This window comes from Suillus subaureus, assembly GCF_016647635.1.
Source record: "Suillus subaureus strain MN1 chromosome Unknown BJ212scaffold_10, whole genome shotgun sequence".
NCBI classification, from domain to species: domain Eukaryota; kingdom Fungi; phylum Basidiomycota; class Agaricomycetes; order Boletales; family Suillaceae; genus Suillus; species Suillus subaureus.
The window spans coordinates 16,863-43,124 of NW_024538566.1; the positions used below are offsets into that span (position 1 = coordinate 16,863).

The window sequence follows — 26,262 nt, forward strand, 5'->3', positions numbered from 1 at the left end:
TCATTTGAACAAGCTGAAGGATGGTGAGACAACTGGTAATGGGATCCATCTTGACAGTGTGAAATGAAACCCTAGCAGCATTGTGACTCAATTTAAATCAAAGAAAGATGCCCAATAGCCCATTTGCAACACTGGGACCTTGTAGTGACCCATCAATGATGATTGATAAGAACTGGTGTGAAGTACATGAGGCATTATGTCATATCTGCATATCCAGATCTCAGATCTGATCTCATCAGATCCACATCTTATCTCCCTCCAACATCTCGTCATCCAATCTGTCCACTCATCTGGTCTGGTCCACAATTCATCCGAATCCACAACCAGCGCTTGTCTCCTTTTGGTAATCCCCTAACTCTGGTATTTTGGCTATCTCTATATCCGTCCTAGTCCCTGATCCATTACCTATGCTTCATTTCCATTTCATGATTTGTGATCCATTTCTACTTACCAATAGACTATCCATATGCTTTGTACATAGCCTTGGACTCTGCTGATTGATCATTCCGTTAGATACCTATAGTATATAACCTCCTGTAATGCTCTGTAGCACCTCAGTTCAAATATCATCTTAGTTCTACTCATTCCTGTCCTCTGGACTTGAGTATCTCTACTCTCATCACCCTCTGAGACTTAGGATTGATTCCCATAGTCTATCTGTATCCACCTCTGTCTTTGACAGTCCATTACCATTAGTTTCTAGTCTGGACTCGTCCAGATTAGCCCTATGATACTTATCCTGCATCCAGAAGTCATCTGGATCCACTATGCTACTCATCTGACCTTCTGGACGTGTTAGTCTTGCCTTCCTGAAATAAGGGGCAATACTTGGGTAAGGGGCACAGTGCACGAGCTGAGGCTGAAGCCCTTAGGATCCATTAACCCTTGAGTACGACCTTAACACATTAGGTGATTGTGGTGAATATGGATGATCACAAGATGATCATCAACATGAGGCTAGTAAGTGCTCTATGACGTGACAGGTCAGTGTTGTAGGGATTTCATTTACTGTGGGCTTGTATACACAGATATTACTTAGTGTTAAGTTGGGATATCTGGAGAAATTTATGATTAGCTAATGTAAATTCTGTAAAGGGGATTTGTCTAAGATTCACTGAAAAAAAAAGGAATCCAATGTCACGTGACCACATGATTGAACTTCTGCATTGTGCTGCCACATGCACCTAACTTAGGGTTTGGCACATGAGTTGCTTGTGCTAACATGTGTTTCCACCAATGATGAGCCAGGACCAAAGTACATAGTGTTGAACATTTAATTACTAGTAATAGAAAATTGCAAGCATTAAATGTTTTTTCTTCTTGTATCAATGCAAGTCACTGAGTCAAATCACTATCCAAGTCTGGCAGACCAAGCAGACTGCTCAGGTGTTGACTGCCACCAATATACATAAAGTTAACAGCATATTAATATAGATCATCCACCAGGCACCTAATCATGGAAGCAAAAAAAAATTACAATGTTGGCAGGTGCATCTGCACCCAGCTGGGAGCCTGCCCAGAAGTTCAAGATTTACAAAATTTACAAAATTTACAGTGTATTTCTCCTTCTCCTGCACTTTACTCACTTTACCCACTCAAAATTGCACTTTACAGTACTTTACATGTAACATGTCCTTACCCTCCTCTCCCTCCTCCTCATCCTACACAGCTACCATAAATGGGTGGCTTAGGTGTGTTGATCATGTGACTTTACCTTCCTCCACACTGTGCAACTCTCTAGTCACTGCCATGCACAATACCGCAGGTGAACGCCTCCAACAACATCAACAACTCTCCTGGAGAAGGTATTTTTTTATTTTTTATTTATTCATGCTGACTCTATTTTTACTCTTCCAGATTGATGGGGTTGTGTGGTGCTTTCAAATTGTAAGCCTAGGTAGTCGGTTTGGGGTTTGATTGGTGAGTACTGAACCACCATCATAGCTTCATACTGTGTTGCTGACCAGTTCTGTAGGTGTTGAATGGACATCATGGCTTCATACCATGTTGCTGACTGGTTCTTTAGGTGTTGAACCAACATCATTGCTTCATACCATGCCACTGACCATTTCTTTAGGTATTGAACAGACATCATGGCTTCATATCATGTTGCTGACCATTTCTTTAGGTGTTGAACCAACATCATGACTTCATATCATGTTACTGACCAGTTCTGCAGGTGTTGAACTGACATCATTGCTTTGTATCATGTCACTGACCAGTTCTGCAAGTGTTGGACTGACATCATTGCTTCCCGCCATGTTGCTGACCGGTTCTTTAGGTGTTGGACCAACATCATTGCTTCCTGCCATGTCACTGACCAGTTCTTTGGGTGCTGGACTGACATCATAGCTTCGCTGGTGTAAGGCTTAGTGAGAGTTTGGTAGGGAATTGCGAGCAAAAATGATTTCTGAAGTGAGATGAGCTGGATAGTTTTTGAGATGAGTTGGGAACAGCTGTGGTAGAGACTTTCTGAGGGACTTTTTGGTTGTACTTGGAGTGGGGATCTGACTCTAAGATTTGCTGTAGGTAGGAGAGTACATGAGCAGTATATATATGTTTTTGAATACTTGACTAGGCTGGAACGAGAACATGAAGCATATGGTGAGGTGAAAATAGTTTGGTGAAACAAGGAGATGGTGAGGTCTGAGCACAAGGTAAAGTAATGAAAGACAATGGAAAAAGGGAGATGAAGGAATGTATCCACGTAAGTTGGATATGAAGCATTGAGCCTATTTGTATCAATGAGTCACATGGACAGGTGTTGCTGTTTTGATGTAAAGGTAAGGTCTGTGCATAAAGGATTGTGGATCCTTACACTGGTCATCTGTGACAAGTCCAAAATACAACTGTTGTACTTGCAGACTGCATCTAACAATTGGTTGTGACATCCCCAACTACACTGATGCTGCTGGCAATGTCATTGGGGCAAGAATGCATTGAAGGAGTCTACTGGATTCTGGGCATACAAAATGGAGGACAACATTACCAAGGACCTCGCCAAGTTCTCACTTGCAAACACCATCTATACTGCTCTTGTCAAGGCTCATGCATGTGAGCAGAGTGCCCTGTCCTTGTCAGTGGTTCTACACATATTCCTTGTATCGTTAAGCTCATGTTTTATTTCAGACTACTGGTGGTCAGGTGATGTCTGAATCCACCCCTTTCTATTCACCCCCTTTCAAGAAACTCTTATTGTTGTCTACTACTATCATGACTCATTATGGGAATCCATGGACTATGGGAGGTGAGTGGAGATCTTCTTGCTTTGGGCTAAGGGTACTAATGATCATCACAGTGAGTTACTTTATCTGTTGAAAACCAAACTCTCAAGGAGCTTGCAGTGTCAGAGCTGAAGACTGAAGATGTCAAAGGTGACCACAGGCTCTGATTATTCAAGATTGGGATTGATGCTAGGTATGACACTTCTCTTCTTTTGCATGTTCATTGAACTCACTCATGCTGTTAGCCTGTGGATGCACAGCGTCTGTGCTGTCTTTTAAATTAACCATGCAGGAGCTGGAAAGTCACTAGAGCTGTGGACACTGTTCTTTCAACTCTGGACACTGCTGAAGCTGCTGCTGCATGCAGTCTTTGTCTTTGATGGCCTTGAGCACTTGCCAGACAAAGGTCACAAGGTTAGAAGCAGCCCCCACTGGCTCACTCATGACTTCCAGTGCATGCTGGAGTTGTTTGGCTTTCACTGGACTGAAGTATGTTCCATCCCCCTAATGATGTTGCTGTCTCACCAGTATCATACCAGGTCCTGAGTGAAGCTGAAGCAGAACTGGCCACCATGAATGTTCATGGCATGATTGATGCTGTGATGACTGAGGACAGTGATATCTTGATCTTTGGAGCTCTGTGTATTATTAGAAGGTATGCTGCCATTTCCCTGTTGATATGCTGCTGTTGATTCTTGTTAGTGCGAAAAACAACAAAGACTATCTCAATGTCCAGGTGTTCATGGAGGATGGCCTTGAACACAGCTGCTCATTAAGCTGAGGAGACTGGCTGCTTATTGCCCTACTCGCAGGTGGTGATTATGATAAGGGTGTGCCTGGCTGTGGTATTGAAATTGCACACAAGGTGGTGCTACATAGTAAAATTGGCCAGATGGTTCTTGATGCATTCCTGTTGCTGATACTGGATGAATTCTCTGAGCAGACTAAGGAGCTTGTTGATGACCTACACACCCTACTTTCTACTGATCCTTACAACTTCCTTGAGCACAGGTACAAGGCAGTTGCAGATCGCATTCCTCATGGTTTCCCCCAGTGTGTGGTAGTCAGCAAGTATGTTCATGCTCTCATGTCTTTTTTGGCCACTGGGAATGGTGCAGTGACACTTCCCTGAGATGTCTCATTCTACCAACCAGATCTTGCAAGTCTCATAGACTTTTGCTGTCAGCATTTGGGCTGGGAGGATGATGCAATCATTGAGAAGATGTATGGGGGTGTATGGGAGGGTGCCTATCTGTGTGCCTTATGCAAGGTAAGCAATACCATTTTCATAGGCAGCCACTAACTTGTATTTTAGTTGCTGCAGCACTCCGCAGACCAGGCAAACCTTCAACTGAAGTTCAAAGTCATTTCTCAGTTGATGCTTATGGCATTGAGGCACTGAAGGTTCAAAAACTCTGCTAGGCTGCAGAGCAAAAGAAAGAAAGAGGGCTCTACCTCTGGGGTGAGAGGAAGGCCTACTGACTCTCTAAATTGTTGGTTGAAGTGTGCCAGGTGATATGTTTGACCCTTAAGGGAAGCAAAGAAAGCAAGGATCCACTGGGTGACACCAGGTCAACTCTGGTGAAGCGTGCATGTGGGAATGTGGAGCGCATAGGAGTGCAAAGCATGGGAATAGGGTGCACACAGTGTGCAAACGTATAAATGACTGGTAGAAGGTGTGAAGGCGTGAGCTAAGACTGCTGAGTGGAGACTGATGATAGTAGACTGGGCTGAGGACTAGGGCGACAACTCTGATGGATGCTAACTCATGATAATTCTGACTGCTAGATGCTACTGGATGGTGGTTGTTGTTGTATATTCTGTTTGTAAAATGATGTAAGTAAGGGTCCATAATGAAATAAAGTATCGTATGATCCCAGAAATGGTCTGATAGTGAAAATGAACGAAAAGGGACACACCAGGGAACTGGTTGGATGATGGATGGATGCTCCTGGATGCTGCATGACATAAGGCGACTGAGCATGGGAAGAGCGCATGTGTGGGAAAGTGTCGCGCCTCTGGCACATTTCATGGGAAAGTCATAGATAGTGAGTTGCACACTATACCAATTGTCATGAGTCATAATATGCATGATCTATGCCTAGAGGAATCTTGTTCCCTACAGTGCAACCTTGAAGTTTATAGTATTAAGGTTGACTGTTGGCACTTAAGGCACAATACTCTGGGAAACGCTACTCCTGGCCAGTTGTCTGCCATGTATATGCTTGTTCCAAAGGTGATACTCCAGAACATGGCACCAGAAGTGGTACAGCAGTATATTAGTCTATAAATTGTTGTATAGTGTAAATGTCAATCATCATTATTTGTGCTTGCTCTCAGGCTGAATGGGGTGAAATGTGAAATAGCATTGAATAAATTAGAGGCTAGAGGCCCCTTGTTACAATAACATCTGCTTATTTAGCCCCTATTCATTTTCCTTGCTCTCACCCTTACTGGACTCCTTCCTCTTCAGGTGATCGCCCCTTTTCTCTTTCTCAATTGTTCTATCTCTTTCTCTTGATCGTTCCACCAACTGTTCTGTCAGTTGTATCCTATCTTTGGTTCGTCCAATGACTCACCAACCCTATGCCTTACCATCCAACCAGTCCCTCTTACTTACTATGGTATTCTGACTCATCATAACTTACCATGACTCATGTCCCCTTTACCCTTACCACTCAACTGGTACTTTCTACTTACTTTGGTATCTTGACTCATTGTGACTCATTCACCCTCTACCCTTACCACTAATACAGCAGACCTGCCCTTATCCCTTCCAACAATATATATACCTTATGGGTAGCACTTGTATTCTCTAACTTGAATCTACTTAGTTCATACTGTCTTCTCCTTGAGCCCTAAGCAAGCTCTCCTCTTTATCAAGTACCTTTGTTGGAGCTCATTGCTGCCAATGTCCTAAGCCTTGGACAGAGAATGATTGACAACTTGCTGTTGTAATCATCGATAATCGATCATAGCCTTCACAGCTAGATCAATTGCTGTGAACTCATACCTACAAACACTTGCTGGTTGCAGCAGGCTTGGTGCAAGCCCCAATCCAAGTCCTATGTTACTTATCTGTTTTGTCTGTGTGTCACAGACTTAGCATTAGCATAACACCCCTGACACAATCTCCATCCCAAAAATTTGAACTACTAGCTTCATACTACACCACTCATTCAGTTTGGACCTCCAGAACATGACCCAGCTAAAGAAGGACTCTGCTGAAGCCAAACAGCCATCAGACCCCATTCACAAGAAAGCTGGGCGAAAGAAATCAGCTGCTGAGAAGATGGCTTTGGCAGATGTACAGAGGTGTAAGGAACATAGTATTAAAACTCACCTCCAGGCAAGCAACACAAGGACAAACTATGCCAGGCATGTTTGTCATGGACGGGAATGGCTGGCAAGCCACTTTGAAAGTTCTACTGTCAGTGAGACTTGGATGGATGACATTGTTGAAGGCTCACTCGTTCCATTGCTCATAACTGCCAAAATACATGCTGACAATGACGTGTATGAGGACCCTGCATTCAAAGATGCATTTGAGAACATACTGAACAGATGTTCTGACAAAGTGCTGGCACTCTACATGTCCCTGAAAGGATTCCATGAGAATCTGAGCAAAACAACTGTTGAGAGCATCCATTTGGCCTTTAAGAAGATGTGGGAGCTATCATCAGTATTGTGATGAGTTAGGGCGTGCAAGTACTGACATATATTCCAGCGATGGTGATACCTATCATGGCAAATGGCATTTAAATGAGGCAAAACAGCACTGGGAAGGAAACCCTGCTGATTCCACAGATATCTATGATGTGCTGTCATCGATCAAACATAAAGCAAGTGCAGAGGGTGGAGATCAGACTCACTCAATGGCAATGACAAAGGACTATATGGATCAGGCATTCTGATGGCACCATGCTGCATGTCCACTAGATATTGCACTGCAGATGGTTCAGAAGGTGATGAACAGTGCTCAGCCTTCAGATATTTGTCTAGACTTAGAAATGAGGACAAAACTCACCCACCATCTCAAGCAAATCACATTCACATCAAACAGATGGACATTATGGACCAGGTGCAATCCTGCTTGTTTGTGGTACTTGCACCAATCTGATTTGCTATATCTGTAGGTGTTTTGAGGTTGTCAAATTGCAATGAAAGGACATCTCACTTGATACTACTGTTTTGGATGGTGTGCTCAAGACGTACCTTGCAAATGAGACACTGACACTGAGTAAGTGCACGTCAAACTTTGAGATCTTTCTCATGAACTGGAAAGGATGGCAAAAGAAGGTAGACAAAGGCCAATGGGAAGCAGATTTGAGATGTGAGTTGCTTGTATTAAATTGGAGCTGATAGCACATGACTTAACTTAATGACCCTACCAGCAAATCACTACAAGATATATCCACATCCTGATGCACTAGCATGCAATAGTTTCTTCTGGACGATGGTTTGGATCAAGTGGCTTGAATCATTTTGTTATGGATGCACCCTCCAGTCAAACAACTTCCTCTTCCCTGCCATGAGTGTAAATGGTGTTGTACATCCTGGCCAGCTGATCTCTTACGATACTGTACAAAAATGGATCAATGAGTCCACCACTGGTGCTGGTATCTGTGGTAACTTCTCTACTCACTGCTTTCATCAGGGAGGTGCACAATATTGGTTCATGTTTTCTCCAGCAGGTCAATGATGGATGCTTGCAAAAGTTTGTTGGTAGGATGGATGGGCTGATGGTGAGCATGTATGTTTCCTGTGCTTACAGCTGATGTTTGACTGACACAGCTATTTTTTCCCTTGTTGTGTCTATTTTCAGTGTGATACACTCATTTGATACCTTCTCAATAAACTACATGCATATGAGACTGACTACAGCGATACCCTTGCCCCCATCTCCCATGATGCTGATGCCTCCCTTGCCAGTGAACATGCACTTACCAGACCAGCTTTCACAGAGGAGCTTCACATGGTGCATGCATCTGTTGCAGCAGATGTCAATGGCCTGTACAATGATATGTGCTCCTTAACAAGTGTTGTAGTGCAGGCTGCCTGCGCCACAGCTATTGTCCTCCAACACCTTGATTCCAGCCACCACTTCACCAATGTCTCTGAGCCTGCCTCTCACACAACAACTCCTCCACCTGTTGGCACAGTTCAACAGCCACTCTCATACAGACCTGCTGTCAGCCCAATGCCTACTGTAGCCCTGTCCACCTCCAACACATCACAACAGCCCCAAGTCCCCGCCACAGCATTCATTTCCCAGCAGAAACTTCCTACACCTGGCCTTGTGATCCCTCAGGTCCCAGTCACTCATCCTGACAGCACTTCCAGCCCGAAGAATAAATCTTGGAAGGAGATCATTGAGCACTGGCTAGTTGGCGATTGGGACTGAGGACTCATTATGCCATTGAAAGATTGGCCAAGGGAGTGGTACCAAGGCACAAATAGACAGTTTGCATCAAAGTACCACCAAAGGGCAACCATTGCGCTAGAATTTATCAATCAGTAAGTCTCTGCTGGTATCTGCTATTCCAGTACTACTCACCTTCTGTTTCGGTTCTAGGTATGAGTCAAACAAGGCATGCTTCCTCACAGCCTATCCAGAGGCTGAGCTTGGACACACCCAACTCCTGAAGGCCATGAACAAGGCATGCAGTGCATGAGGGGACCACATCTCTCACAATAAATGACACTCCCATTGACACTGCAATCATTTTTTAAACTTCAGCTGACTGTTTAGCATATTACTTACAACTTGCTGTCATTAATCATGTCCCAACTACCATATCACTCACTATCATTAATTCATGAGTGCTGTGCTCCTTTTGGCACTCTGTTTTTCACTCAGAACTCATGCCATCACAGGAACCTGGTCATGTGCCAGCAAGGTCAGTAAATCCTGACTAAAAAAGGGAATTGATCAAAGTCACATGCACTTGTGTGTCATTTTGGCTGAGCACCACTGTAAATTTCTCAACATAAGTTCACACTTTTGGTGCTTATGTAATCATCATAGTTTTCACCACCTACTAGTACCAGTCTGAGACTGAGAGTTATTAGCATGATTTCCTATCCTCTCTGAGCACTGAGCTTAGTCCAGAAACCCTTTAGGGTTGAATAGCAGCTAGGCATAGCACATTTGACCCAACTTTAGAAGGCTACTTTCCAGTTCTCTTCTTGTTGTGTTTCCCACAGTGTTGTGGACAGAAGCAACATATCTTAGCAAAATAGCTGAAACTTGTGCTGTCATTGAAATGAGCTGAAGAATGCCCAGGCTGCTAACATTTCCATCATCAATCTGGAGTTTGGACAATGGAAAATGGAACCCTGGGCTCTTGCAGTACCATAACTCTATTTACAACAAGGAAAGGCACCTATAAATCAATTTGTAATCATGATATACAAGGAAGGATAGTCTACCTTAGTATGGGAAAGTAATTTGTAACCTGAGACCATGCAGCGACCCATCAATAGTTGATAAGAACTGATATGAGCACATGAGGAACCTGTGGAGCTTTTTGTAAATAGTCAACAAGTGAACTCAAACAGAAAAGTTGTGTGAGAGTCCAGAAACAAGATTAATGTTCTGGTGGTTTGTTCTATCCTGAAGTTACTGGCACAAGACATGATAGTAATCAGTAAAAAGGGCCAGGCTGGAAGGGCATCATCAACATGAGGCTAACACCCATGCCCAATCTGTTCTGTGGCAAGCTCAGGCCACGCAGTCTTACATTGTAACAAGACAACAAATTAAGCCTTTTAGAGAGGTGATGAATCATTCTGGCAAGGTAGACATGATCTCATCCCCGGCTACCGTGGCCATTGACAATTTAGGTTCAAGATTCATGTTTCAAGTGTGCAAGTTGACAAAGTCCAGAAGGCACCCTTATGTGATAGAATAGTAGATCTGGGGCTAAAACTTTATGTTGTATGAAATATAATATTGTGCTGATTGAGTCGGCACTGCATGCTGCAGGGAATGGAAACACTTGTGGATTGCAGCCAGATCTACATTCATGTCAAGGAAAAACAACAAATGATTCAATAAATTTTAATCCACACACAAAGCTAGCATGTAAAGCCTACTAGTGCTCTGGTAATATACAGTACTTTGGCAATGTCCAGCATGTACAGAGTTACTTAGGCTTGTCTGTCCAATGTCCAATGGCTACTGTTGCTACTCATTGATTTTGAAGCTGCTGGTGATTTCATCTTCAATAAATCTTGAGTTCTTCCCACAAGGCACATTTTATTCAGTTTTATTGTCCACTGGCATTGGTCACTGCCTTGAATCACTCAGTATAGTCTTCCCACTTATATAAAACTGTCCTAAAGGCCTGCAGGAGTGGATGTATGCAATGCACATACATGCATGATCCTGTCTACTGATACAGATTTAGTGCATATATATTTCAAGGCATGGCCAAGACCAAGTCCTTCAATTTCTTGAAGTTGGGTGTGCTGTATCCAGTGACTACAGGTATGATCAGCATGTAGACATGTCATGAATTTGTTTGTCTTCATGAACTCACCAGGATCCCATCCAACAGTGGCCTGCATTCAGGTATCACATTAGTAATGTGACTTGAAATATATAGACATAACCTACATTGAATCCCAGAGTTCCGCATCCTGGGTTATTCCCATCAGTGATGTCATTTAATGCCATGTAGCCAATGGAATATAAGAATGGATTCAGAAAGCCAAGAGGAGCCTTTCAAGCATTGATGCATGCATCATTCAGCATGGACACAAACACAGCAAATGTGGGCACAGCACAAGATGTACCAATGGCTAGACTCTTCTGACCTTGAAAAATAGTAGAGAAATAGTCTGATTGTGCTGCCACATCAGGAGATGCCTAGAAGTATGGTTGCCATGAGATATTTGCAGGTTGAAGAGTCAACATACACATCCGGTGCTGGAGATAGTAGGTCAACTGTGCATAGTACATTTGTCAATTTTTACTAACTTATGAGTTGTAGAGACCTTCGTAGGTGTGAGGAGCAAGCATCACCAAGTATGCAGAGACAGCAGCCTCCTGGTACACAGGATGAGCAAACTTATACAATTGTAATGTATGGGTCAGAAGATTTTTTCAGCAGAGATTACTTACATAATTGCTGAATCCACCACTGGAGAATGGAACAGCAATCTCTGGGATGCTGACAACACCACCAACAGAAGTCACACTTTTGGTCAAAATTGGCTGCTGTGCTCCTTGATTAAAGAGATCACTCACTATGGATGGGAAGTGGGGAATGTTGGCAGGAATTTTGTAACATTATGCCTGTCATTGGACTCACACACCTGCATGGCAGGGTTACTATTCGTATCACCAATGCCACAATCACCAGAGGAGAACAACAAAGAGACTCTGCAAGCACCAAGAGCTGCCATACCAGTGCAAACGTGGATCGCATAAGCACACAGGACAGTCTGTTCATCATCACCATAACTGGTAGAGATCATTTGAGGAATATCATTCTGTGAAAGTAAGTGCTCAAGCTACTGAGATTGTAGTCATCAATACATTAAGTTGTAATCATGATGGCTTGAATGCATGTATGTGTATGGCTCATTTGTATTATTCAGCATCAGCAGGTCGGGGATGTAAGGGGGCTTGCCACCAGTTGTGTAGAACATTCCAGGAGTGGGCCATGTGAGTCTGAAACCAAACTGAGTGTCAAGGTTGGCTTCTGAACCTGCCGCCTCATAGCTCTGGTTGTTGTCATATCCCACAATCCGGACTCACATTCCATAATATTCTCACGCCTTCCAAGCCTACGTCCGGACCCCATATCTGACTCATTGCCAGATCCCCTTCCACTGTGTGCTCCACACCTTAGTAGGATCGACTCTACTCTGGATTTACCCCTGAGCTCTGGACCTCTGGATCCTCACTGCTAGCCTGATCTGTACCACCCTATCCTGTCCACCCTATGTGCACTCCCTCCAGCAAGACATCCAGACTTCACCTCATCTCAGATTCAGGACTATATCCACCTCATCATATCCCAGTCCTGTATCCACCTCACCTTCCGGATCCTCAGATCTCCGGACCTCCAGATATCAACCATAACTATCTCTGGATGTATTCCTGCCCTCTGTCCAATATCCTGTGCCTATCTCCATTTAGACATCTCTGCCTTTCTGGCTTTCAGTTACCTCCCATTCTGTCTTGCTGATTGATCCTTGTATGAGTCTTCATCTCCAAGTTCATTTAGTTATGTTCCATCTTACTTACTAATGTGTTTCCACATGCTCATACATAGCCCTGCTCCTTTGCTTACTGATCCCCTCAGATATTGTCCAGTATATAACCCCTGTAGATACTCCTGTAGTTCCTCAGTTTGAATATCATCTTAGACTTTGCTCTACTTGCCCAATCCTCTCTCAGACTTTGGTCCACCTAAGTCTGTCCTATCCATCAGGCCTAGGGATTGATTCCCTAGGCTGGAGCTTTGCTTTTCTGGCACTGACCCTCTTTCTGGACTTAGGTCCAATCCCTGTTCTCTCCAACTCTACCTTAGGGTAGTCTACCTCTGTTTGTTTCTACATCAGACTCCATCCGATGTAGCCCCTATTCCTTCCAGACCTCTGGGTGTCCTGTCCTCCTATACCCTCAGGATGTCCTATCCTCCTGTCCTCTGTACCTTTGGACATCCTGTCCTTCTGTCCTCTGTCATCCTGCCCTTCTGTCCTCCATCCTCCTGTCCTCCTGTCCTCCTGTCCTCCAGACCTTCGGACCTCCTATCCTTCCATCCTGTTTCCTGTAGAAGTATTACCTTGCAGTGGGAACTCTCCCACGCTCCTCCAGAAGTCCTCCATACTTCATCAGACCATCATCAGACCTCATATGAAATGAAGGGCACATACTCAGGTAAGGGGCACAGCATATGAGCTGAGGCCAAGCCCCTCTGAGTCAGTCTCTCTCTCCTTTGAGCAACATGGTTCTTAACAGTTGTTTTTTCTGCCTGTGAAGCAAATGAACAACATAATATGGATGGAGCCTGGATTGCAACCCACCATGAATAGAAACCAAAGTGTACTTTGAACTGTAAGCAGAAGGATTTTGGTCCTGGTAGAATTGCTGAAGGTCCTTATCATTGGCATACTGGCCAATAAAACCTAGTGATACCTAGTTTGTTGCAGTTTGTGGTAGTTGTTTTATAGTTCTCTGTATTATACAACTGCCTCAAGCAAGAAAGGGTGATTGTGTAGTTGCAGCTCGCATCAACAGGATTGCCTGCAGGCCCTGTGATTGTTCTGCCCGGCAGGCTCAAGACCGCAGGTTGTACCTGGTTAGCCCAGTTTATCATGCTCTTAAATGCCTTCAAATGAGCAAACATGGTCATAGGCTGAATAAACTCAATGTGATGGTGCAATATGTCAAGGAGACTGTAGCTCATGGTCCAGAGGATGCTCTCTCCTGTCTCACCATGCTTGTAAACATGGTAAGTCTAGACATCAACTAGTCAATAAACCATAATCTCCAAAGGTGACATTGCCTTGCTCACAGTATCCAGCATCTCTTCTGTGAGACCAACTGGGACATGAATAGTAACTCAATCACATGCAGATGAAATGATAACATCTTCTTCTGTCAGACCATGAGGCAAGCCATTCAGCTGACAACGTCCAGAGTCTCAGGGTGGGGAGTCATGAGTACTTCAGTCTCCTGCTTCAACAAGTATGCCCCATAATGTGTGTGGCTTGGATCACTTATCTCCCAGAGGTGCTGCTCAAGTTCAGAGAACTTGGGCTGAGGAAGAGCAATGTGAAAGATACAACCTGACTGGGCACTTGGTAAAAGTACTCAGCCAGTATAATGGTCAAAGCTCTGCCTAGCTGCCACACCTGCAAGCAAGAATGTTTGACCCAAGGGAATCAGTGGACTAGGCTCAAGCTCATGAGATAAAATGAGTGAAAGGGAGACACTTCAGGCCAAGGACAGAAAACTATGTTCCAGGAGCTATCTGGTGAGCTGAGAAGCTACAACTAGGAAGCTACAACTAGGGGATGCTACTAAATAACCCAAGTGAATGGGGAGCAACCAAGAACTGGAGACTAGGGGAAACTGAGTAGTAACTGTAGAGTCCTAGGTAAAGGGAAGATGATTATATAAGCAATAAAAATGCGAACATAACCTAAGGAAAGTAACAACAAGAGAAGTATAGTAAAAACTACCATTTGCAGGCTAGAGTCAATATGATTGTCACAGCAATCTTGAGCTTGAGCATGTGGTACTTTGGTGTGGGAGCATGCTTGTACCACCCACTGGGTGGACCATGGATACTCTCTTTAACCTTTTGATGGCAGCCCTTGAAGGGTACAGTACTAGCAAGAGTAGCTGCAGGGCAGCAGGAGCAGGGTGACAAGCTTCATTAATGTCAAAGCACAACACCGTCAGGCTGGTACTTACAAGGATGTCTCTATTTCATGCGTATTTGTAGTACCCACATATAATGAGACTGGTATTGACTAAGCCATAGAATATGTATTCAATGGTTTGATTGACATGGCTGGCTAACCTCCAATGTCCCACTGAGCTGGCAGACAGTTCTTCATTATACAGTAACATTGTCAATAGACTGAAAGCATTGTGTTTGGCCGATCAATTTGATTCCACTGTGACTTGGACAAGTCCAGCTCGACACATGTTGGTTTTCTACTAGTTGTAGTTGGTAAGTTAAGATCACATCAAAAATTCACGAGGTTATATGCAAAGACAAAGTGTATAGAACTTACATGTCTTTGTTCATTGTGAATCTTGTTTTATATCACACTGAAACCAAAATATAACACAATGTCTCCCTGTCACTTTCCTGCTTGCATTCACAACCTCCAAGGGACAACACCATAGTCATCCCTATGATTCATCCCCATGTTCACATTCCAGTGGATCATCTACTGCTATCCACAAAGATGTGCTTGTCTTGCATTCATGCCGCCCAAATTGGACAGGGCGGCCTGCATACAATTTGAACTGGCATTGTGCAAGGTTTTCTTTCATCTTCAATATAAAACTGCAGATACATGAAGCCCAACAAGATCCAAAATATTAGGTCTTGGACACTTTAAAAGCCTGAAAAGAATAGCATTAGATATATATGCAGCATCACATACATCTACACAGGGCAAATCATGGGTGTGATCCTTTCAATCCGCTGAGAAAACATGAACAGGGAAATTTCTCCACAAAGATTCAGTGCTACCACCTGCCAATAGAATATTGGTTACACATAAGGAAACACTCATGAGAGATCTCAAGAATTTGAGCAAAATATATGATGACACAACAATTTAAAATACTCATTGTGGCATTGTCTGCAAGCTTGTGACTTGAAATCACAAGCAACATTGGAGGGAGAAGAGATACAGCTTGATTGGTGACCAATGAAGAACCAGAAGCCATGTGAAATGAAGACGAAGAGGAGATTAAAGGCCTGAGCCTTGAAGCCTTGAGGCAACAAGGGAGCACAACAAAAAAGACAGTGAACTCAATTCATGCTGACAAACCTAATTAGTCCAATGGGGTTTGTCGGAAATTTCTAATTTTGGTTGGCATGCCTTAAAATGGATTGGAAGGCCTCAATTTACCAGCGGCATTACAACTCGCTTGGAAGGGAACCCAAAAATTTTGGAAGCTGCTTAGAAGCAATAGAGGGTCTTGCAAGTGGGTCCCAAGACCATTCCAATGCAAGGGCAAGATTTTGACCAATGCCTTATATACCCTAATTGGAATATCATTGGAAGTGACAAGTGTCCTTCCAAGGTCTTGAAATTACGCAGTCTTTTATTTAATATAATAATAGCGCTATTAATAATAATATTGTAAAATTGCTCCCAATTGCGTTCCAATCATTCCCCAATCACTCCTGTTTCATTTTGAGATAATAATTCTGGTGGGGACAATTTTTGAGTTGGAGACAATACAAATATGATATCAGTCTTACTAGCCTTGGACAAACAAATGGATGAGACCTGGAGAGGCAGTTAATGACCAAATCCCATTCCTAGCAGTGTGTTCAAGGAGACAGGAGTGGTTGGAGGCAGGCACGGCAGCACGACAAGTTCAAGGAGATGGGAGTGGTTGGAGGCAGGCAACAGTGGCATGACAAGTTCAAGGAGATGGGAGTGGTTGGAGGCAGGCATGGCAGCACGGCAAGTTCAAGGAGATGGGAGTGGTTGGAGGCAGGCAACGGCAGCACTGGAAGTTCAAGGAGACGGGAGTGGTTGGAGGCAGGCGTCAACGGCAGCACCGTAAGTTCAAGGAGATGGGAGTGGTTGGAGGCAGGTGTCAATGGCAGCACCACAAGTTCAAGGAGACGGGAGTGGTTTAAATTGGAGGCAGGCGTCAATGGCAGCACAACAAGTTCAAGGAGACAGGAGTGGCTGGAGGCAGGTGTTGACGGCAGCACCACAAGTTCAAGGAGACAGGAGTGGTTGGAGGCAGGAAACAGCAGCACCACAAGTTCAAGGAGACAGGAGTGGTTGGAGGCAGGTGTCAATGGCAGCACTACAAGTTCAAGGAGATGGGAGTGGTTTAAATTGGAGGCAGGCATCAATGGCAGCACGACAAGTTCAAGGAGACGGGAGTGGTTGGAGGCAGGCAACAGCAGTATGACAATGAAAGTTCAAGGAGATGGGAGTGGTTGGAGGTAATAGGCATTGGCAGCATGACAAGTTTAAGGAGATGACAGGAGTGGAGGTTGGCAGGACATGAGACAGTTGACAACGACAAGACTTAATTTTGTTTATAGTTGCAATGAGGTGACAAGTTGAACAAAAGACTTCCAAGTCTTTCACATCAAATGTTTGTTGCTGTTGTTGATTGTATTACTAATCCAACTACGTCATTGAGAACAATAATCTAAGTACATTGACGAGTGACATGTCAATGAGACAAAGAAAATCTATTATATTACTTAGTGGTCTTTGATCGGCCCCTTCACACACCACTGCCACTGACTACTAATGATGAAACCTCAGGTTCAACATTGGCAGGAGCTTGATTATCTTCTGAAATGTTATTACTGTCAGCAGTCTCTGCAGCCTTGCCCTTCCACCTTGGCTTTGGCTTTGGCTTTGGCTTCTGAGCAGCAACAGGAGCCTCAAGCACTACAGGCTCTGCTTCAACGTCCTCATCGACTGCTGCAGGTGGTAAGTGCTCAGCCAAAGCTAGACCTTGCATGGCAGCAGAGATTGACTGGGGTCCAACAGGTGCAGAAGAAGATGCTTCAATGACAGGACCAACTGACAATGTCTGAATCATGTCCAGTTCTGATAGTTCTGCCCCAGTCTCCATTGCATGCTCAAACATTTCTTCCCAGCTGTCATGCGGACCACTCGTCGAGTCGCCTAGTAATGTCGAGTCTGAATCAAGGAGAGTTGCAGCAGAAGAAATTGAAAACAAGGAGTTGTTGAAAAAGGTGAAGACTCCGTCTGCCCAGGCACCTATTGTCGGTAGTAGTTATAGTAGTCTTTGTATGGTATGTGAGATTTGTCACCAACTTCAACCAACTCTTTGTCACCAGAAAGGACAAATATAGCCTGAAACTCATATTAAGTGTCAATATCATGCAGCATAAGAGAAAACAGCGTATGACAATGGCTGCTGCAGCAATGAGACCTGGTGTTACAGCACGTAGCTCCCATATTTTCGCCTTTGTTTTCAGAGTGGGAACTGCATTGGCAGCAAGTGATGACCGGCCAAAGAGTGACGCTTTCAAAATCTACAAATGCTATTTAGTTAGTTCTATTCAGAGAGGGGAAGGCAAGAACCTACATAAACGAGTTTTGCCATTTTCAAAAACTGATCTCTGAGGAGATGGTCTGGATGAGGGAAAAGAATCGGTGCAAACTTCGTGTACTGGCCTTGGGGGTTAAGGAGCAGAGATTTGCAAGAAGGCTCTGTGTCCCATGCATAACCACGTATAAAAAACTTGGCATCTAAGCCAAAAATGGCTGCCGCGCATGACTTGACATCTGAGAGCATTTCGGCACAAACGTTATTGACACCTTTCACAAACTGGAAAGACTAAGTTTATCATTGAGCACAATCAAAGATGGGAGGACTTACATGGGAGCCAAAGTTTTTATGAGCCATCATATTATGGTCAGCTGGCAGTATGAATTGGAAAACTTCAGCTTTAACGCCATCCTGGATGGATAGCGGTGAGAGCCATCACTCCTTGCTTGAGAGGTCAATTCTGGGAGGTGGCCCACACAAGGGGAAAATAGATGTTTCGACCCATAAGCAGTGGGTGATAGAGAACTTGCGTCCAAAATTTCTGATGCTGTCTTCCTTGGTGGCAAGGGCAAGATCTTTCTTTGTAAGCTTCATCTTCCGACCTTTCAAAACTGTAGCCTTGAGTAAAGCAATCTTCTTCAATGATTCCCAGTGCTTTCCACGCATGTCAAGAAGAAGTTTTTGCGCAATTTCAAGTGCCTGTTAGTAGATACAATTACTAGTTATTACTACAAACATTGTCTGTGTGTAGCAAAACAACAGTTACCTTGTGAAGATCTTGAATTGACACGTTAGCAGGTGGGGCAGCAATGGCATTGTGAATCCACATCAAGTCTGCATCATCATCCACATTTGAATCGCTAAGGCTATCAGTTCCATCTGAGTTGTGGGTGGAGTCACTGTTGACGTCATTGATTGCTTGAGTGAAGTCTTTGCCTTGGTCATGCTGAATTGGAGGCATAGTATTAGTATTAGTGGAACAGTCAAGCAAATGTTGAGAATAGAAAACTGGAGTCTTAGTCAATTGCATGAGCCTTAAATTGACCCTAGCATGTGCTATTGGGCGGTGACAATGTGTCATGACATTAACTAACAAATTGATATGCACCTTAGACTCAGTTGAATATATGTAATGATGCACATTGATGGTTCTGATAAAGGTTGCAGCATTGTTCAGATGAATATCAGAATGAGACCCTGTGGATGTAATAAGGCAGCAGCATCACATCAATATCACACACACAAATTGAACAGAGCATCATCACGACTTACTTAAATACATAATGCATTGACAATAATTGTGACATGTCCCCATGCAGAAAGTGGAGATGAATGATTGATAGTCTATTAAGTACTCCAAAGATTCCCAAGCATCAACAGGAGGCAATGGGAAGAGATTAGTACAAGGCAGCATAATAATAATGGAGGGTACATACCCAAAAAGCTGGCTCTCAATTAATGGCTGTAAAGCGGTTCAGTGTGGGCAGATACCAATGGCCATATGAAGGCATGGGGGCCAATGCAGCTGGAGGAGGCGGGAAGGGATTTGTGGTAGGTGGAGGGGTTGTCTTGGATGAGTATGAAAGCAGATACTGAAAAGACGGTGAGCATTACTGGATCCACGGCTACAATACTCCAGGATTTGTTGGAGTAAGTGTTGTCACAGATGACCTTTGATGCAAGCATGAAAGCAGATATGAAAAGACGGTGACCCAAAGATCCCCAAGCAGTGGGGAAGCGTGCTTTGAGCAGCTGGAAATGTCATGGATTAGAGTTTGGTGTGATGAGATGGAAATGGGGGAGCTTTTACTTACTTGAGAGTTAGAAGAGGAAGGAGGGTACTCTGGACAAGCAAAAATGTGTAATGAGCTGAGCGCATATGCGATGAAATGAGGAAGCTTTACTTGGGAGTTGGAAGAGGAAGGAGGGTACTCTGGACAAGTAAAGAGATAGGTAATGTCAATGAACTGTTATTACTAATGTAACTATAGTGAATGTATGGTACAAAGAAACATGTCAGTATCCACAAGAAAATAATCTCCATCATGAGCAAAATCTGGAACAAGAAGAGCACCACGAATGATGGAATGAAGCATAATAAACTCAGATGAAGAAGTGGGCCATGCACGAAGTTGAGTTAGTCGCAGTTCTCGATCCATATAGCTGACATGGGCCAATTAAGGCATCCATAGGTAGAACAAGTGTGAGATCTAAGGTACAGCTGCCAACAGTATGCTTAAACATGCATAATATCTTCACAAATATATTTTTGTCATGGCCATCCTTGTCCAGTGTGCATATTAGAGTGCAGTCATGCCATTCTTTGCCATGGAAGCTTGGGTTGCATCGCATGTAGTCAGTGGTAGACTCATAATGCACTTTCAAGTATCAATATTCATGGATCTTTCGACATACAAAGTCAGATTTGAATAAAAGCAAGGAAAGTCAATTTACCTGGTCTTGTGCTGAAAGTTTCAACCATGTTGTTCCTTCTGGCAGCGGTATGTTGTGAGAGGGAAGGAAATTGTTGAGAAATGTTGCAAGTTTCTTCTGGAACTGGTGAAAGGCATGAATGGACTTGTTTTCTTCCTCCACTTGCGAAAGGGTTGTTTGATTCTTGAGGGGTGAACCAATATGAAAATGTTCTTCACATTTCTCATCATCCAAGTCCATGTCCTCCAGTTCTTCCTGTGTAAGCATGAGATTGCAGTTGTTCCTCATCAAGGCACTCAATACGACTGCAAATAAATTCAGAGACGACACTCTTATGGTCAAGCTCAAGGATCTATGTTACACAAAATGAGTGGTATGGAGCAACTCATTGAGAGTTAGAATTAAAAGGCATGAACATACCTGATCAGCAATATCCTTATGATTGGTCTGCCATAGATACCACCATTTGATCAGTCCATGTTGCTTCTCATTTGGTCAAGTGCTGAAGTTCCAAGTGGCACCTTTTGCCATGATGTCATCGAATATATGCTTTCCAGAGTGAATCTTTGGAAAGTTCCAGTTCTTGATTGTGTCCAGATCAGTCTCCTTGACAATTTCAATGTAGTCCTGAAATATCAATGATAAGTGAATTGATACTAATGACAATTTGCAGAACTGCTATGACTGTACCTCTAAGTGCTTCTGAAACTCTAACACCTCTGCCCTTCCTGCAGCAATCGTGCTTTCAGTCTGCATGTCAAGTGAAATATACATGTCGATATGTAGGTAGCTCGCTATACACCATAGTAGTGCATAGCCGGCTTCATCCGCTGCACATGTGAGTATGTTCTGTGTGGCATACAAGACTTGCTATGAGAAGAGTAATTCGTTGACAGTGAGAACTGGTAGCCGTGAAGTCATATCATACCTTGGAGATATCCTGAAGTTTGTTACCATTGCTGTAAGTAATATTAGTAACCTGATCAAAGTGATTCAGATTGCACCATCATGGGAAGGTATTGAACCTGCGAGCATTTAAATAAGGTTACTAACATGTAGTCTGAACAATTAAAACTCACTGATTGTCCAGTTTCTTCTTGGCGCTGCGTCCAAGGGCTGCAATGTGTTGTTTGAGCATGCTGAAGAGATGTTTCCACTGACCCATATGATATACATGCAAATGGTCCTGCGAAATCATGTCATGAGGATCAGAGTTTGGGACTTTCCAGAAGATGTTCTATAAGACATGATTAATGGGGGACAATCATTGGTATATTTGATTGCAAGTGCTGACCTTAATAGGCCGTAGGCCCTGTTTTTTGAGTGCACTTTCTCCAGCTACACGGTCCCTAGTCCATAGCTCCACCAAAGCTTTCATCTCATCAGATGATCGAGTCAGATAAGTGGAAGTGTTATCAGTAGAGCTTATCTGAAGGGACAAGGCAGATAGGACAGGGACAGTGACAATTGGTTCCCCATATCAGTGCCATCATGCACCTAAGATTAGATCAGAAAACCATCAGAAAAAAGTATGAAACGACGTTACTGCTCCTCATAATCAGCCAATAATAGCAAGATGAATGCATACAATCATCTCATGATGCTGTCATAGCATGTATATGCATACCCTGTCTCAGCATAGATGATGATGGTTTCGAGCAGCTTGAAGAATGCCTTGTGCCATACAACACATTTGAGATTGACATATGAGAGCTTTCTGTCCTCCTTGGAATTGTCAGGAACCTGCACAAAAGAACTGTTTTGCCAGCAAAACTCAGAACTAACACTAATTTCACTTACTATTGGTAGCCAGCCAACCATTCGCCCACCGCCAAGTCCATCAGTGTTCCTGATATTGACAGGCAAGTTTCCGCATTGCACAAAGACAGGGTAGGCTTTGACTGTACTGGCAGAAGATAGATGAGTTTTATCTGCATACAATATAAATGCGAATGGGACACCATTTTCAGGTAAAGACAACTGTGAATTAAATATATAAAGGGTATCACTTAGTAGAATCACAAATGAACAATGATACAAAAAATATTACTTGAACGTTCCACCAACGGTCTCCAGTCCAAGGTTCATGTACAAAATGCTTGTAACACATCCTGTTGTGCTTGTACAATCACTGTGCATCCCAAACAAAATGGGGTGCCAGCAGTAGGTCCTGTAGCAAGTCCAAGGCCCAGTCCCACAATGGCCATGTGTATACATTGTACTCGAGGTCCTCCTGCTTGTGCTCAACAGTAATGGTGTGCTTCTTGAACTATCAAAGGAATGTCTAATATGACTGTAAAAAAAGAAAATCATGTTCTTCTCTCACAGGTGACATTTGACTGGCAGCCCTGTCCCAGGCTTTTGAAACATTGCCATGGGACTTGAACATGAATTTCACTTGGCCATCAGCGATTCTCCAGATGAGCCGCAACAGCTCATCTGTTTGACTCTTGTTCAAGGCAGCCTGGTGTGCAAGTTCGGTGAACTCAAAGTCTGCACGACAAGCAAAAGGCTGCCAGGGTTTGTTGTCAACGATAGGTGGCAGCTGATGCTCCTTGTGTCCAAAAGTTGAGAATGACTCTACAGAAGTCGCACGGCCACTGTGTGGGTGGTATTCTGTCTTGAAAGCATCAAGATTAGGATGAGCCGAAGGCATAATTGGGAGTGATGATAGGGTGATACATGTGGGGATGCCCATGCTTGTATCTGATTCTGAACCTGCAATCAAGATTTCAGAAAGGGAGGCACATCATGAGTCAAAATAATACATACATTGACATGCATCTGAATCTCTACTGATGCTTGTTGCATCAGCGATATCTGAACCCCCTTCGAACAATGGACCCTCAGTGAAGTTGGCAGGCTGTTGATCTTGCTGATCTTGCTCAGGCGACGAGTTCTTTGTGCCATCCAGGACCATTCTCAAAGGGACCAACGGCACTGTGGCAGCAACAACAGCAGAAGCCATTGTTTGCTCCTTACAATGCCATCTTTTCTCTCGACATGCTTCTAACAATCATGCAAAAAGATTAATTAATGTTAGTACACTGATCTCAACAAGACAATATGTCAATGAAGACAGAATTTAATCAATGCTTACCTTTCCTTTGAAGTTCCTCCTCTACTGCACACGCTGCAAGTGCCATGAAATCCTTGTCATCATTCTTCTTATCCTGTCTTCTCAGACACCCTTGTTCGTGAGATTTGATCCTGTGCATCAAGTATGACTTGTTACAGTACTGACAATCCACTTGGTTGTTGGATGATGTTGAAGCAATATATTTATGTCCCTGGTTCGTCATGTTTCGGTTGGGGGCCATGCCACAAGAGTAGTACAAATTAAAGATATACAGCCTAAGAAAGGCAGCTAAAAATTCAACACGATGATGCAGGAGGAGTTGGATCAATGAGAAGCAATGACGTCGACAACAAAGATTGTCATAATCTGACATAATGAATTGCGGTTGCAATTATCAATAATCACACAGGTACCATTGGAATCGCTTGTAAGTACTAAGAGCCTGCTTGCAAGTGAGTAAAATCAGTCACGCTCCCTGGGAATTTAGTTCCAATGTGGTCCAAATTGTGTCCCAATATGGAACGCTTGCAAGGCACCCCTGGAAATTTCCGACATTGTGGGTAACTACCAACGGGCCGGCGTGAGCCGCAGAGGACAGATATTTTTTCCCAAGACCTTGTACCAACCTTGTACCTCTTCAAGGGTCCAGGAATATTAGGCATCGCGACTCAGAGCCACTCATTGAAATGCCCGCGAAACCCGCAAAGACTACAGTCCCATCTTCCACACATGAAGGCCAATACGCGTTCTTCCCATATGCACGGTACACCTCCGTCGTGGGCGTTCACACCAGCCTTGTAGCGTTCACAGCCCTCTTCCTACCCCAGACTTCTCTCTTACTCTGGCCATCACTCGCTGATTCTGACCGTCCACAATCCCAGTTTCAAGACGCACTGACAGATAACCCAGTCATAACACTCGCTTGGATCGTTGCAGGGCTAGTGATCCTCCAAGTATGGTGGGCGGGGTGGATCAGGCAGTGGTGTTTCGAGTATACCTCTCGCGGCGGAACGAGTGACGAGATTAAAATGGACAGGTATCAGTTCGATCGGGGGAGATTCTCGGTGCGTCTTCTCCTTTGCAGTTCAAATTTCTCATGTTCTCTCAGAGATTAGGAAGAGCGGCTGCTTTCACTTCATGTGTGGCCTTGGTGTTCCACGCAACTATATTGTTGTTCGGTGCTCCTTCTTCAAGGTGAAAATTGACGTATCTAACAAGATTTGTGCTGATCGTCTATGGAAAGTCACCTCCCTCATACATTCTTGCTGGCGATCGTTCTAGCACTACTATCCGCGTTCGCACCAGCTTATGCACTGGGTTCCCCCTCCTTCTCCTCTGACGCTTCGGCCTTCATCACCAGACTTAACTGGACACGTTTATTCGCAGAGCTTTCGTGGGTTAATATGTGTACCATTTTCTCTTTGCCTGACATTGTGCTAGCCCGCGAAATCCGATAGAAAAGGCTCTGGTTTATCCTGCTGTTGCTACCCTCCTTGGCGCTTGGCTCGGTGCTCTTCCAATCGCACTGGACTGGGATCGACCATGGCAGGTTAGTTCTCGTATCACTTACCGAGGTTCAAGCTCATGATACCTAGACCTGGCCGCTAACGCCTCTCTTCGGAGGGATCGCAGGCTATATAATCGGATCTCTCTTAGCGCTTTCCGTCAGCGCATTGGAATGGCTGGCTGAGGAGAACATCAGAAGAGAACAGTCGGAGAAGCAGAAAACCACCTGAGGCACTGATTTTAGTTCCTTCTTGAGTTCTAGACATCTGTCAATCACTCTTTTGCGACCAGGCCCTTCTATGCGAGTACGAGGTCGGTATTAGCCTCCCTGAGAAGTTTGTGTCTATCTCTAGTTTCGCGTTCCCCGACACATGACCAGGCTTCGAAGTTTTCAGCATCTGTGAGACCCCCGAACTCAGCTTCTGGAATTCTTGTGTCGCTGGCGTACTAGGACATCATTATACGACAACAGCTTGGAATTGCACGTCATCATCATGTCCTTGGGTTCTTCTACCTTGCAATAGAACACCCGGGATAGTGCAAATCCGAGGCCTGTTGGCAATCTGCTGGCATTGCAAATATCATCCGTTTGAAGGTGGATTTAAGGTGGATAGGGTCTGCACTGAACAGTATTCAGGACATAAAAGCAACCCGTTTTCCTACCAACTCCCTTCGCATTTATTTTTGAGAACCCATATCGCATCTCACATATAATGTGTCTCTCCTTCCGAGTTGTCCTCGTCGTTATTGCTGCTTTGACGGTGTCTATGGTTGTCAGTGCTGCCCTTAAATGCCCTTCAGAGGGCCAGCTTTGCGAGTCATATGAAAATTGCGACCAAGACTGTGTATGCGTGCCAGAACTCAACCTACAAATTGATGGGGTGAGTATGAGTAGTTAAATCCAGGATTTATTGACTCACCGACATGGTAGCCTTACTACGTATATAATGTGCACCTATCGGATGAGCTACAGTGAGTCGTGTTTCGGCTTTCTCATTAGTGCAGCATAGTTGATGGGACCACACGTAAGTAGTTCGTTGCGCAATGCGGAGTGTTTACTTCTGAACAAATTTTGCTGCTGCTTGAGCAATGAAGACCTTAGAGTAGAGGAATATCTCAAACATATGAATACATGGTGTATGACTTGTATGACTGAAGTACTTACGGTTTATCCTCGTTGTAAGCTTCAAGTTGTAGAATGCTTATAAAAGCCTCCCATGCGGTGACATGATACCAGTACACAGTCGGACTGA

The 26,262-nt window shown here is 43.9% G+C and overlaps 7 protein-coding genes across 7 annotated transcripts; 4 read left to right on the plus strand and 3 right to left on the minus strand.

Annotated features, from left to right (window-relative positions):
• Positions 1 to 2,972: 2,972 nt before the first annotated feature.
• On the plus strand, positions 2,973 to 4,626 carry BJ212DRAFT_1479093 (uncharacterized protein; the record flags this gene model as incomplete). The annotated part of the gene is made up of 11 exons (XM_041339810.1): positions 2,973 to 3,080; positions 3,130 to 3,247; positions 3,303 to 3,374; positions 3,517 to 3,638; positions 3,678 to 3,713; positions 3,764 to 3,879; positions 3,927 to 3,960; positions 4,007 to 4,039; positions 4,090 to 4,336; positions 4,379 to 4,494; positions 4,540 to 4,626. The coding sequence occupies 11 exons, from the start codon at positions 2,973 to 2,975 to the stop codon at positions 4,624 to 4,626; spliced, it is 1,089 nt and encodes a 362-aa protein (XP_041194645.1).
• A 1,797-nt stretch (positions 4,627 to 6,423) lies between these two features.
• On the plus strand, positions 6,424 to 7,926 carry BJ212DRAFT_1298270 (uncharacterized protein; the record flags this gene model as incomplete). The annotated part of the gene is made up of 6 exons (XM_041332675.1): positions 6,424 to 6,911; positions 6,952 to 7,079; positions 7,164 to 7,189; positions 7,392 to 7,464; positions 7,510 to 7,557; positions 7,619 to 7,926. 6 exons carry the CDS (start codon positions 6,424 to 6,426, stop codon positions 7,924 to 7,926), a joined length of 1,071 nt encoding a protein of 356 aa, XP_041194646.1.
• A 2,722-nt stretch (positions 7,927 to 10,648) lies between these two features.
• Positions 10,649 to 11,708, minus strand: BJ212DRAFT_1298271 (peptidase S8/S53 domain-containing protein; the record flags this gene model as incomplete). The annotated part of the gene is made up of 8 exons (XM_041332676.1): positions 10,649 to 10,710; positions 10,769 to 10,790; positions 10,846 to 10,950; positions 11,046 to 11,097; positions 11,148 to 11,175; positions 11,226 to 11,298; positions 11,353 to 11,477; positions 11,543 to 11,708. The coding sequence occupies 8 exons, from the start codon at positions 11,706 to 11,708 to the stop codon at positions 10,649 to 10,651; spliced, it is 633 nt and encodes a 210-aa protein (XP_041194647.1).
• A 4,107-nt stretch (positions 11,709 to 15,815) lies between these two features.
• On the plus strand, positions 15,816 to 16,904 carry BJ212DRAFT_1298272 (uncharacterized protein; the record flags this gene model as incomplete). The annotated part of the gene is made up of 2 exons (XM_041332677.1): positions 15,816 to 15,915; positions 16,273 to 16,904. 2 exons carry the CDS (start codon positions 15,816 to 15,818, stop codon positions 16,902 to 16,904), a joined length of 732 nt encoding a protein of 243 aa, XP_041194648.1.
• Positions 16,905 to 17,190: 286 nt separating this feature from the next.
• BJ212DRAFT_1479096 (uncharacterized protein) lies at positions 17,191 to 18,952 on the minus strand (the record flags this gene model as incomplete). The annotated part of the gene is made up of 7 exons (XM_041339811.1): positions 17,191 to 17,696; positions 17,750 to 17,792; positions 17,849 to 17,974; positions 18,028 to 18,279; positions 18,322 to 18,402; positions 18,493 to 18,690; positions 18,758 to 18,952. The coding sequence occupies 7 exons, from the start codon at positions 18,950 to 18,952 to the stop codon at positions 17,191 to 17,193; spliced, it is 1,401 nt and encodes a 466-aa protein (XP_041194649.1).
• A 494-nt stretch (positions 18,953 to 19,446) lies between these two features.
• Positions 19,447 to 23,392, minus strand: BJ212DRAFT_1479097 (uncharacterized protein; the record flags this gene model as incomplete). The annotated part of the gene is made up of 11 exons (XM_041339812.1): positions 19,447 to 19,743; positions 19,806 to 19,958; positions 20,446 to 20,729; positions 20,946 to 21,051; positions 21,115 to 21,294; positions 21,353 to 21,383; positions 21,504 to 21,661; positions 21,719 to 21,853; positions 22,640 to 22,693; positions 22,751 to 23,142; positions 23,197 to 23,392. The coding sequence occupies 11 exons, from the start codon at positions 23,390 to 23,392 to the stop codon at positions 19,447 to 19,449; spliced, it is 1,986 nt and encodes a 661-aa protein (XP_041194650.1).
• Positions 23,393 to 24,103: 711 nt separating this feature from the next.
• On the plus strand, positions 24,104 to 25,559 carry BJ212DRAFT_1343618 (GPI biosynthesis protein family Pig-F-domain-containing protein). Its single transcript, XM_041335235.1, has 6 exons — positions 24,104 to 24,567; positions 24,612 to 24,697; positions 24,747 to 24,896; positions 24,944 to 25,052; positions 25,099 to 25,167; positions 25,211 to 25,559. Exons 1-6 carry the CDS (start codon positions 24,190 to 24,192, stop codon positions 25,262 to 25,264), a joined length of 846 nt encoding a protein of 281 aa, XP_041194651.1. The 5' UTR covers positions 24,104 to 24,189; the 3' UTR covers positions 25,265 to 25,559.
• Positions 25,560 to 26,262: the final 703 nt, after the last annotated feature.

Excerpts from the sequence above, each read along its gene's own strand:
- BJ212DRAFT_1343618 (XM_041335235.1), top strand. The coding sequence starts at position 24,190 with ATGCCCGCGAAACCCGCAAAGACTACAGTCCCATCTTCCACACATGAA. Across the intron at positions 24,568-24,611 it reads TCGATCGGGGGAGATTCTCG|AGATTAGGAAGAGCGGCTGC; the intron begins GTGCGTCTTCTC and ends ATGTTCTCTCAG. Across the intron at positions 25,053-25,098 it reads ACTGGGATCGACCATGGCAG|ACCTGGCCGCTAACGCCTCT; the intron begins GTTAGTTCTCGT and ends CATGATACCTAG.